At 46.6% G+C, this 12,738-nt stretch overlaps 1 protein-coding gene across 1 annotated transcript in view; it reads right to left on the reverse strand.

Moving 5' to 3' along the window:
- LOC138795671 (probable cation-transporting ATPase 13A4) overlaps nucleotides 1-12,738 on the reverse strand; it is a 152,042-nt gene that overhangs the window by 111,809 nt on the left and 27,495 nt on the right. The window contains exon 2 of the mRNA XM_069975058.1: nucleotides 481-654. Coding sequence (XP_069831159.1) covers nucleotides 481-654 — 174 coding nt within the window. The remainder of the gene's footprint in view (nucleotides 1-480; nucleotides 655-12,738) is intronic.

The raw sequence follows: 12,738 nt of genomic DNA on the forward strand, positions 1-12,738 counted from the left end.
CTTTTAGTTCAAAATTAAATTGCCATATTCTGTGGCATATGATGGGACCAAAAAACTACAATTCTTGAATTTGGCATTTTTTACATTCACGCCATTAACTGTGCCTTTTTGATAACATTCAAACATTTATTAAGAGATTGATTTGTATTTAAAAAAAAAAAAAAAACATCACTCCCCCCACATTTAGGGACTTGAGCAATACCTTGAGGTCGTAAACATCATGTGTCGTTAAGTGGCTAAAGAACAGAAAAAACACAAGTAGAAATACAGTATGCAGAGCCAGTTTGTCTAGCCGTAACAGTTGTCAGGCTAACCTTCATGTGTTATCAATACAGAATTAATTTTATGTGAAATGTAACACAACATTTAATGCATTCAGGACAGTCCTCCAGGTTGATTGATGTGGGGGTTGATGAGAATGCACACAGACATTAACTACTTTCTTAAAATATAGAATACAAAGGAAAAACAAATACTTACAGTTGATCTCAGCAAAACCACATTTGCTTTCTCCAAAGATGAGGGGACACAGTTTGCCCAGACACTCCATTCAGGCTTCCAGTAAAAGAGAAGCAGAAGAATCCCACCTGATATACAGTAGCCAATGACACACAGAATAATCCAAGGTACACTTATTCTATAACCAAAGATTTCCTATAGACAAGTTGTAAAAATAAAATAGTTCATTCAGTAAATAAAGCATTTCTATTAATCTCTCTCTCTCTGTGTATATATATATATATATATATATATATATCTATATATATATATATATATATATATATATATAAAATCAAATTATCATTTGTACATTTTTAATTTCTTTAAAATGCTTCTGATACTAACATAATTTTGTTATATTTTGGGGAGTAATGTTGACCACCCTCTTATCCGGACCAGATATTGTGTAACACATTTTTATCCTGCATACATTATGCACAGTAAATTCTGATGTTGGGGGGCTCTTACCTGACTCCCCCTTTATCCTTCACACATGGTGACATTATTTCATTGTATTTTTTTTTTCCATTGTTTTTTTTTGGGGGGGGGGGGGGTTGATATTATTGCCACATTATTTTCCACCACTGTACTTAGTACTTATTGTTTCCTTACTCTATATCCATGTTGTTTTTAGGGGTCAGCTGTTAGTGTATTCTGTATTGGACACAAACAGGGTATTGATTATGCATTTTAAGTGTTTTTAACCTTGTCATGATCTTGTAAAGAGGCTTGTCTCATGTCTGCTTCTTTTATTAATTTTGTATACTTTGACTAAATAAAATATTTTTTGGATGTGCAGCTCTTGTGTGCATATGCTTTTTTCTGTTTTTGAATTGTGTACTTATATATACTGTTATATAGTGTGGTTTCCATCTCGTCGCTTGTTTCGTACATTAGGCATAGTGGCCACTTTCTTTAAAAAAATACACCCACAGAAGTTCACTTTTTACTGTAAATTTAGTTGGTCTTCTCAAGGTGGTAGAGTTTGTAAGCTAGCATGTAAGTGAATATCTCAGACTAAGCACTCATGCAAACTGGCACAGAATAAGGCTATGTCCACACAACGTATATTCTCATAAAATAACGGCCATTGTACAACGGCCATGATTATTACGGAAATATACGTGCCTTTGCTGCCTATCGGATCCCGGACGGAGCGTATACACATAGTATACGCTCCGGCCGGGAACCCTAGTGGCGCCGTAAACAACTGACATGTCAGTTTCCTGCGGCCACTATTCATTAAATAGCAGCCGTAGAAAACCATGTCAGTGCACACTGTGGAGCGAGCCACTCCGGACGCTCACCCAATAGTGTGCTGCAGTACCGTCAAGGATAATAGTGTGCTGCAGGAACGGACGGTCTCTTACAGCATTCATAGAAGCCACTCTCTTACATTAGAAAATGTCCATGATGAAAGTTAAGAAAGGTTGTCTGTGCAGAAAAACAATGTGGTTTACAAGGTTAAGAACATTGTGCAGAAATATTAACATTAAATAATCCCTTCCAAGTGACAAGTGAAATGATGGCATTGTGTCACACAATATAAGATTAGTGATGCTGTCTTCTCTTAAGCTCTTTTACCTAGGTGTTGTCATAACCTAATCAACCTCAAATGAACTTGAACTAATACCTGAAGGCATTATCAACACAGATAATAAAAAAGTATAATTCTATTAGTCTTTTGTTACCTTAAATGGGGTTTTCCAGGCTCAGAAAAACATGACCACTTTCTTCCAGAAACAGCACCTGTCTTGTGTTCAGTTTGGGTGTGGTTTTGTGGCTCAGCTCCATTGAGGTAACAGGTGCTGAATCGTAATACCACACACAGCCTGAGGACAGGGGTGGGACTGTTTTTGCAAAAAAGCAGCTGTACTTTTTCTAATCCTGAAAAAACACCTTTAACCCCTTCCCGTCAGCAACCTGTATATATACGTTCCTACTGCACATACCCCATGCAGTAGGAATGTATATGTATACGCCTGCACTGAAGGGGCTTCTTATGTGTGGGGTACTGCTACAAGGTCGGAGGTAATAAGAGGCAGCTGCGATCCCGCAGCTGCGTCTCATTAACCCCTCAGACGCCTCAATCTATAGTGATCGCAGCATTTAAGGTACTCAGTGACAAATCAAGCATCTGCCACTGAGGGATCAGGACCTGCGGGGGTCCCGATCGCTTGTGCCGACAGGCGGGGGTAAGCTTGATTGAGTACTTCATTGGAATTTTTTCACTGATCTACTTGAGTTCAGTAATTACTGTGTTTTGTTGGTTGATTTGTCATTGCCCCAACTAGCCAGAATCCTGCTCCACACTGACGAGGGGCAAATACCCCGAAACAGCTATCTGTGGATAGATGCCTGCCTTGGCAAGCCTTTGTCATGTCGCAATACTCGCACCTTTACACTTTGACACAAAAGCGACCAGCCTGTTGTTTCCTTTCATTTATGTTCCAATACTCACAACTGAGTGGGACTTAAGGGGCTACCCATCAGGGTGGTGTGTTGCTTTCCCTATCATGGAGGCACCCCGTGGCAACAGGCTAGAAATATCTGGCTATTCCATGTTTTGAGGCTCGCAATCCAGGCTCCACGGACTCTTGTTTTGCATATTTAAGCTTCTTACCTCCGTCCTGTTGGATCAGCGATCCATGTATGTATAGAGTCTGCTCTCAGACAGGCTCTATACATAGAGCGCCGATAACACTGATCTATGCTATGCTATGGCATAGCATAGATCAGTAAATGCAATCTATTAATAGCCTCTTTGACAGTAAAACCAAGTGTAAAAAAAAAAGAGAGCAATAAAAAAGTTTTTAAAAGTATTAAAAACCCCTTATAAACCAATAAAACCCAATAAAAGTTTAAAATACCCCCTTGCCCAAAATAAAAATAAAAATATAAAAAAAAAAAAAAAATAAACATTTTACATATTGTAGTGTGCGGCATTGTCCGATCTATTAAAATATAACATTATATTTCCCGCATGGTGAACGGCGTAAACGGAAAAAAAAAAAAAAAACAGGATAGCTGATTTTATTAAATTATATATCAGAAAAAAATTAATAAAAAGTAATCAAAATTTTTCTGCTAAACCAATATTATATTAAGAAAACTAGAGATCATGGTGCAAGAAATGACACCCCAAGCAGCCCTGTAGGTGGAAAAATAAAAGCGCTATGACTCTTAGAAGGCGAGGAGGAACAGTGCATTAATTTGACCCGGACATCCAGGCATCAAAGGGCTCTGTCTTGAAGGGGTTAAAAAATACAAACATAACAGCAGTATAGGTCACGGTGTTAGCGGTATACATATATACAATGGGGAAAAAAAGTATTTAGTCACTCACCAATAGTGCAAGTTCTCCCACTTAAAAAGATGAGAGGTGTCTGTTATTCACATCATAGGTAGACCTCAACTATGAGAGACAAAATGAGAAAACAAATCCCGAAAATCACATTGTCTGATTTTGTAAGAATTTATTTACAAATTATGGTGGAAAATAAGTATTTGGTCACCTACAAACAATCAAGATTTCTGGCTCTCACAGACCTGTAACTTCTTCTTTAAGAGTCTCCTCTTTCCTCCACTCATTACCTGTAGTAATGGCACCTGTTTAAACTTGTTATCATTATAAAAAGACACCTATGCACACCCTCAAACAGTCAGACTCCAAACTCTACTATGGTGAAGACCAAAGAGCTGTCAAAGGACACCAGAAACAAAATTGTAGCCCTGCACCAGGCTGGGAAGACTAAATGTGCAATAGGCAACCAGCTTGGAGTGAAGAAATCAACTGTAGGAGCAATAATTAGAAAATGGAAGACATACAAGACCACTGATAATCTCCCTCGATCTGGGGCTCCACACAAAATCTCACCCCGTGGAGTCAAAATGATCACAAGAACGGTGAGCAAAAATCCCAGAACCACGCGGGGGGACCTAGTGAATGAACTGCAGAGAGCTGGGACCAATGTAACAAAGCCTACCATCAGTAACACACTACGCCGCCAGGGACTCAGATCCTGCAGTGCCAGACGTGTCCCACTGCTTAAGCCAGTACATGTCCGGGCCCGTCTGAAGTTTGCTAGAGAGCATTTGGATGATCCAGAAGAGTATTGGGAGAATGTCCTATGGTCTGATGAAACCAAAGTGGAACTGTTTGGTAGAAACACAACTTGTCGTGTTTGAAGGAAAAAGAATACTGAGTTGCATCCATCAAACACCATACCTACTGTAAAGCATGGGGATGGAAACATCATGCTTTGGGGCTGTTTCTCTGCAAAGGGGCCAGGACGACTGATCCGGGTACATGAAAGAATGAATGGGGCCATGTATCGTGAGATTTTGAGTGCAAACCTCCTTCCATCAGCAAGGGCATTGAAGATGAAACGTGGCTGGGTCTTTCAACATGACAATGATCCAAAGCACACCGCCAGGGCAATGAAGGAGTGGCTTCCTAAGAAGCATTTCAAGGTCCTGGAGTGGCCTATCCAGTCTCCAGATCTCAACCCTATAGAAAACCTTTGGAGAGAGTTAAAAGTCTGTGTTGCCAAGCAACAGCCCCAAAACATCACTGCTCTAGAGAAGATCTGCATGGAGGAATGGGCCAACATACCAACAACAGTAAACCTCTAACATATTACAACATGTATAAATTTTATTGTTAAAATTACAATACAATAACAAAATAGTAAATAAATACACAATGAACCATGGCTGACAGAATGTTAAAAACAACGAACATACAGTGAGGGGGCTGCTGCAGATTGACACAGGTGAATAAATAAATAATTAAATAAATAAATGAGTGGTAGACTAAAGTGCTGAATATGATACAAAGAGCTATGAATAAATGATTTTATGGTGAATAAGCTAAAAAAAGTGCTATAAGAAATTCATAGATCTCAACTGATATAGAACTATTAAAGTGTCATACCACAAATAATAGAAGTCAGAGTGTCCACCGGTGGGGGCCGCCGGTGGACACTCTGACTTCTATTATTTGTGGTATGACACTTTAATAGTTCTATATCAGTTGAGATCTATGAATTTCTTATAGCACTTTTTTTAGCTTATTCACCATAAAATCATTTATTCATAGCTCTTTGTATCATATTCAGCACTTTAGTCTACCACTCATTTATTTATTTAATTATTTATTCACCTGTGTCCATCTGCAGCAGCCCCCTCACTGTATGTTCGTTGTTTTTAACATTCTGTCGGCCATGGTTCATTGTGTATTTATTTACTATTTTGTTATTGTATTGTAATTTTAACAATAAAATTTATACATGTTGTAATATGTTAGAGGTTCAGTTGTTCCTTTATTGGTGCTTAGCTTGCTACTAGAACCCAAAGTTCGTAACTTTAATATCCATCCCCCATACATTAGAGCAGGTACTGGTAGCGTCCTGTATGGTGGAGTTCTGCAGACTTTACATATGTGTTATACCAACAACAGTGTGTGCCAGCCTTGTGAAAACTTACAGAAAACATTTGACCTCTGTCATTGCCAATAAAGGATATATAACAAAGTATTGAGATGAAATTTTGTTACTGACCAAATACTTATTTTCCACCATAATTTACAAATAAATTCTTACAAAATCAGACAATGTGATTTTCGGGATTTGTTTTCTCATTTTGTCTCTCATAGTTGAGGTCTACCTTTGATGTAAATTACAGACGCCTCTCATCTTTTTAAGTGGGAGAACTTGCACTATTGGTGAGTGACTAAATACTTTTTTTCCCCACTGTATGTCCTAGGGGGAGTTACACCGGGAGTGTCACTAGTAAAGAAGGATCTAGCTGTACTTGTAGATAATAGACTACAGAACAACCCCCATGTCAATCATAAGACCAGCAGGATATTGTCATACATTAAAACAGGCATGGACTCTCAGGACAGGAATATAATATAACCGCTTTATAGAGCTTTGGTGCAGCAACTAAACTAAAAAGGCTAATGGAGCATCTAAGTTATGAATAGATATGAGCGAATCACTCTGAAATTTGTTTCACGAAGTTCGCAAATATTCGCACGAATTCGCGAATATTTGCGAATTACATATAACCGAATTTCATTTAAAACAGTTAAACTATAGTAGCTACAATAGTGGGACTATTAAAAAAAAGGTACACTTTTTACCCTATGTTGCTGTGACAGTGTCAAAAGTTGAAAAATGTAGATTTTTTTTAAATGTCAATCAGCCTGTCAATCATTCAATTTCCGCCATGGACAGCAGTGGACATCAGTGGATCAGCGGCGTAAACTCATTTTTGTCCCAGGACAGCAGTGGACACTGCTAAAATAATGGGCATCATGGGCATCATTGGATGCCAGTTGATCAGTGGCATAAAATGAGTCTTTCTCACAGGACAGCATTAGACATTGTAAAGCGAAAGCCCCATCATGGGCAATGTCTTAGCCCTAGAGGTGTCAGGAATGTGACTTTGCGCTCCTCGGTCCGTGCTGGGTGTCCGAGGAAGCGCTGAGCCTATGGTTGTTTTTTTATTTGCATCTGTCTGAATGCTGTGTTAGCTTCCCAGCCAGGGGCGTAGCTAAAGGCTGATGGGCCCTGGTGCAAAATTTTAGCTTGGGGCCCCCCCATCTCACCCGATCAGGCAAAGTCATAGCTAACATTAAATCCAATTACTCTAATGTGCCACCATGTTCTAATGCACTGTCACTGCCTCCACCTCATGTAGGTGCCCCCATGAACTAATCATGCCCCCAAAGGTGGCCCCCATAAACTAATAATGCCCCCAGAGGTGCCCCCATGAACTAATAATGCCCCCAGAGGTGCCCCCATCAGATAATTATGCCCCCAGAGGTGCCCCCATGAACTAATAATGCCCCCAGTGGTGCCCCCCTTGAGCTAATAATGCCCCCAGAGGTGCCCCCCATGAACTAATAATGCCCCCAGAGGTGCCCTCATGAACTAATAATGCCCCCAGAGGTGCCCCATGAACTAATAATGCCCCCAGAAGTGCCCCCCATGAACTAATAATGCCCCCAGAGGTGGCCCCCATGAAATAATAATGCCCCCAGAGGTGCCCCCATGAGCTAATAATGCCCCCAGAGGTTCACCATGAACTAATAATGCCCCCAGAGGTGCCCCCATGAACTAATAATGCCCCCAGAAGTGCCCCCCATGAACTAATAATGCCCCCAGAGGTGCCCCCATAAACTAATAATGCCCCCAGAGGTGCCCCCCATGAAATAATAATGCCCCCAAAGGTGCCCTTATAAAAACAAACATCCTACTCACCTAATCCGGGCTGTGTGGCTGCAGGGAGCAGCTCTCCTCCTCTTTTGGCTCCATCTTGCGAGCCGCAGGATCGGGACCTCCGGCGGGCGTGATGACGTCACATCATCACGCCTGCCAGCAGGGCCGATTCTAGGTTCTATGCTGCCTGAGGCGAAAATTGAAACTGCGCCCCTTCCCCCGCAAACACAACTATATACCAGCAGTGAACATTGCATATATAACTACATACCAACAGTGCATACAGAACTATATAACAGAAGTGCATACACTAAGGGTATGTTCACACTGAGTAAAACAGGTGGAATTCCGCGGTGGAACTCTCCGCCGCAGGATCCCGCCTGTCTCACTGTCCCATAGCCCATCTATGGGAGAGCGTGCGCTCCTCCGCAGCCGCCGCTCTCCGCTCGAAGAAGTAACATGATACTTCTTTGAGCGGAGAGCGGCGGCTGCAGAGGAGCATGTATAAGTGCCAGTCTTAATGGTGGTGACAAGTGTTAGAGACCCCCAAATAGTATAGGCCTCAGACGGCCTAATACTGCCAGCTTCAGACACTCAATAATACTGTTAGCCTCAGAGACCACCTTACCCATATCATCATACTACTCCCCCCTTCATCCTCCTTCCCCCTCCACCATCATACTACTCCCCCCTTCATCCTCCTCCCCCCTTCATCCTCCTGCCCTATCATCATACTACTACCCCCACCTTTATCCTCCAGACCCTCCATCATCATACTACGACCCACTTTATCATCCTCCTGCCCTTCCATCATCATAGTATAACCCCTCTCATCCTCCTGCCCATCCATCATTATAGTACTACCCCTCTCATCCTCCTGTCTTTCCATCATCAAACTACAACCCTTCTCATCCTCCTTCCTCCTCCATCCTCATAGTACAACCCCTCTCATCCTTCCGCCCTTTCATCATCATACTACTACCCCTCTCATCCTTCTGCCCTTTCATTATCATAGTATAACCCCTCTCATCCTCCTGCCCTTCCATCATCATACTACTACCCCTCTCATCCTTCTGCCCTTTCATCATCATACTACTACCCCTCTCATCCTTCCGCCCTTTCATCATCATACTACTACCCCTCTCATCCTTCTGCCCTTTCATCATCATAGTATAACCCCTCTAATCCTTCTGCCCTTTCATCATCATACTACTTCTCCCTTCATCCTCCTCCTGTGCCTTGATCATCATACCACTAGCCCCTTCATCTGTATTTAAAACAAAAAAAGCCATACTCACCTCACCAGTATGGACCCTCTAGTCTTCCAGGGACTCCTCTCCCGCTCTGCATGGGTGACATCACTCGCGCTCGGCAGGGGGCGGGGCTTCCCGCGGCAGGGGGCGGGGCTTCCCGCGGCAGGGGGCGGAGCTTCCCGGGACATGGTTTTGCCGGGGCTGTCTCGTCAGAATCAGGACAGTCCCGGCAAAACCTGAGGGCCCCCACCTGCTCCCCTCCTCACCATCCGGACCGGGATCCACCGCTTCTCCTTTCCCTCGGTGACAGGAGAAGACGCCACACAGGCCCCTTCCCCAGGCCAGGTCACAGCGCCATACACGCTCTCTGTTGTACAGCATTGTGACCTGGCCTGGGGGAGGGGCCTGTCACCCAGCGGATGCCGTACAGGGGAGAGGATTACAGTGTGAGTGGGGGCGTCCTCTCCTGTCACCGAGGGCCACGAGTCTGACGGCAGTGCATCCCTAGAAGCTGCAGAGCTGCAGCTTCTAGGGATGCGGAAAGGGGGACACCTGAGCGGGCGGCGGGAGTCAGATGACAGGGCAGAAGTTGCCGCCCCTAAAGGGACCCCAGAATGTGCCGCCTGAGGCGGAATACTCATTCCGCCTCATGGCAGAAGCGGCCCTGCCTGCCAGAGAGGTCACGTTGCGGCGTCCCATAGGCTGCTGGTATGAAGTGCCGGCAGCCTATGGGAGGGAATTCAGGAGCAGGACGCTGACAGGTCCTGCTCCTGCATTCTGCTCGCTTTAATGTTCCGCCCGCTCACTGTGCGGGCGGAACATGAAAGCGATCTATGCATCTCGAGAAGCTACGTGGCCGCAGCTTCTTGGGATGCTTAAAGAGACAAGTGGCAAGTGCCATGGCGACCGCTGAGACCCCTATAGCTACGCCACTGTTCCCAGCCACACCCACATTGCCTGTTACACTCTGGCAGTGCTGGGGTTATTTCTTCTTTAAGCCTGTCCAGCTGAGCTGGGTGCTAAGATCAGGGCTGATCCAATCAGCTGCCGGGACCCAGTCCCTGATCCCAGATAAATATCAGCTAGCTCTTCATTTCCCTGCAGTTATACTCTGCTAAAGTTGAAAAAAATGCAACTGCTTTGGCCTTTTAAGCACAAGGAGGAAAAAAACGGAAGTGCAAAAATCGAAATTAGCTCTGTCTTTAAGGGGTTAAACGCTACTGTTTCTGCAGCTGCTGATGGAGCCAGACGGGAGACAGGCGCTAGGACTGAAACTGTTAGAGCTGCTTCTACAGCTGCTGCTAGAGCCAGAGGGAAGAAAGGTACTGGGACCGGAATCGTTGGAGCTGCTTCTGCAGCCAGAGGGGAAGGAGGCATTGGTTCAGCTGTGCTGGACACGGAGGCTCTCCTGTCAGAGCGTGAGGGTGGCAGTGGTAGCAAGAGCAGCCCTTCCGGAGTCTCGCAGAGGGCTACGGAGGGCCTTTGTGGATCCTCAGACCAGTCATCCTCTATACCGGTGTAAGGTGGGGGCGGTATTCTGGTCACACCCGCTGCCCATCAATCTCAGGGCCCCAGCATGGGGGTAAACTCTACCTGCTCTCCCGGGAACAGGGTATGCAGAGGCTCTGGCAGCTCACAATGCTTCACCAAGGACCGGTTAACAAAGTACCATTTGGGTCCATTGTTGTCTGCTATGAAGCCATACCCCCGGTCACGGCTGAACTCTCTTACAGTCCCCTGCAGCCGCAAGGCACGAGCGTCCTTCTCAGTGGGCTCATTTAGTCTCTGGCGGATCTCCCGCTCACAGTCCATCCGCTCTTTGTAAAACTGCTGATACTTTGCATCAGCTGGGGTGCGGGTTTGCTCTCTGGAACAGGGCTCCTGTACCTTACAGGCTCTGTGGATCTCCTGGAGGACCATCTGCAGAATCACTGTGGTACCACAGGCCCCTCTGGGCTCGGTGGCTTGCCGTCCATCAGTCGGGGCTGTATCAGGGCCGTCTTAACAGTAATATGGGCCCCTGGGCAGAGGTGCGAATTGGCCCCCCCCCCAACCGCCACCATCAAATCCCCCACATCTTTGCATATAGTGCCCCCCATAGTAGCCAATCCCCCCATAGTAGCCAATCCCCCCTATATAGTACCCCCCCATAGTAGCCAATCCCCCCATATAGTGCCCCCCATAGTAGCCAGTGCCCCTCATAGTAGCCAGTGCCCCCCATAGTAGCCAATGCCCCCCACAGTAGCCAGTGCCCCCATAGTAGTCAGTGCCCCTCATAGTAGCCAGTGCCCCCCATAGTAGCCAGTGCCCCCCATAGTAGCCAGTGCCCCCACAGTAGCCAGTGCCCCCCATAGTAGCCAGTGCCCCCAAAATAGCCAGTGCCCCCCACAGTAGCCAGTGCCCCCCACAGTAGCCAGTGCCCCCCATAGTAGCCAGTGGCCCCCATAGTAGCCAGTGCCCCCCATAGTAGCCAGTGCCCCCATAGTAGCCAGTGCCCCCCATAGTAGGCAGTGCCCCCATAGTAGCCAGTGCCCCCCATAGTAGCCAGTGCCCCTATAGTAGCCAGTGCCCCCCATAGTAGCCAGTGCCCCCATAGTAGCCAGTGCCCCCCATAGTAGCCAATGCCCCCATAGTAGCCAATCCCCCCCCATAGTAGCCAGTGCCCCCCATAGTAGCCAGTGCCCCCATAGTAGCCAGTGCCCCCATAGTAGCCAGTCCCCCCCCATAGTAGCCAGTTCCCCACATAGTAGCCAGTCCCCCCCCCCATAGTAGCCAGTGCCCCCATAGTAGCCAGTGCCCCCCAAAACAACAAACCAGTTACTCACCCGTCCGGCGGCCCCAGCAGCTCCTCTCCTGGCAGCGCGCACTCCCGACATCCTCTGGCACAGGCAGCGGGGTACAGAGAGACTGCCTGTGCCGGAAGTGACCTGCTGCATGACACATCCAGGACACAGGCAGCGTGTCTGTACCCCGCTGCCTGTGCCGGAGGATGTCGGGAGTGTGCGCTGCCGGGAGAGGAGCTGCTGGGGCCGCCGGACGGGTGAGTTCCTGGACTGCCCGCCCCTTCTATCGCCGCTTAGCTGAGTCGATCAGAAGCCCAGGAAAGTGCTGCTCATTGCACTTTCCTGGGCTTCTGATCAGCTGTCAGCTGAGAAGCGATAGAAGGGGCGGGCGGAGGGGGTGGCTCAGGGCCGCTCACTATGCATATGCTTAGTGAGCGGCAATAGAGGGGGCGGGCGGAGCGGCTTCCTTGCGGTGCTCAGCACTGCTTGGGAGCCGTCTTTGCTTTATAGGACACACTTAGTTTTATAAGTGCGTCTTATAAAGCTAAAAATACAGATGACAGAGGGCAGGGGCCCCCTAGGACACAAGGGCCCCCGGGCAGCCGCCTACCCTGCCCAATTGATAAGACGGCCCTGGGCTGTATTACTAACCCTACCTTCCAAGGGATGACAGGTACTGGCGTGTTAGAGTCTCCAAAACCCCTGCCACATCTGGGTCTGGAGCCACAAGTGCTTCATCCCGAGGCATGCCGATGTAGACCTGCTCAGAGGAGGTGGAGACAGGCTGCGGCTTGGGCATGTCCTCTGGCTTGTCGCTTATGGCAGCTGCAGGAGCTTGTTACTCATGGTGCTGCTGGCTTGTCCACGTTCTGCCCACTTCCTGTGTGGGATGGAGGCACTGTTTCTCCTATCTCCAGCCAGGTGATCCACTGTGTACAGGGGGAGAGGCGGGGACTACACAGAGCTGCTGAA

This window comes from Dendropsophus ebraccatus, chromosome 6 (genome assembly GCF_027789765.1).
Source record: "Dendropsophus ebraccatus isolate aDenEbr1 chromosome 6, aDenEbr1.pat, whole genome shotgun sequence".
Taxonomy (NCBI): domain Eukaryota; kingdom Metazoa; phylum Chordata; class Amphibia; order Anura; family Hylidae; genus Dendropsophus; species Dendropsophus ebraccatus.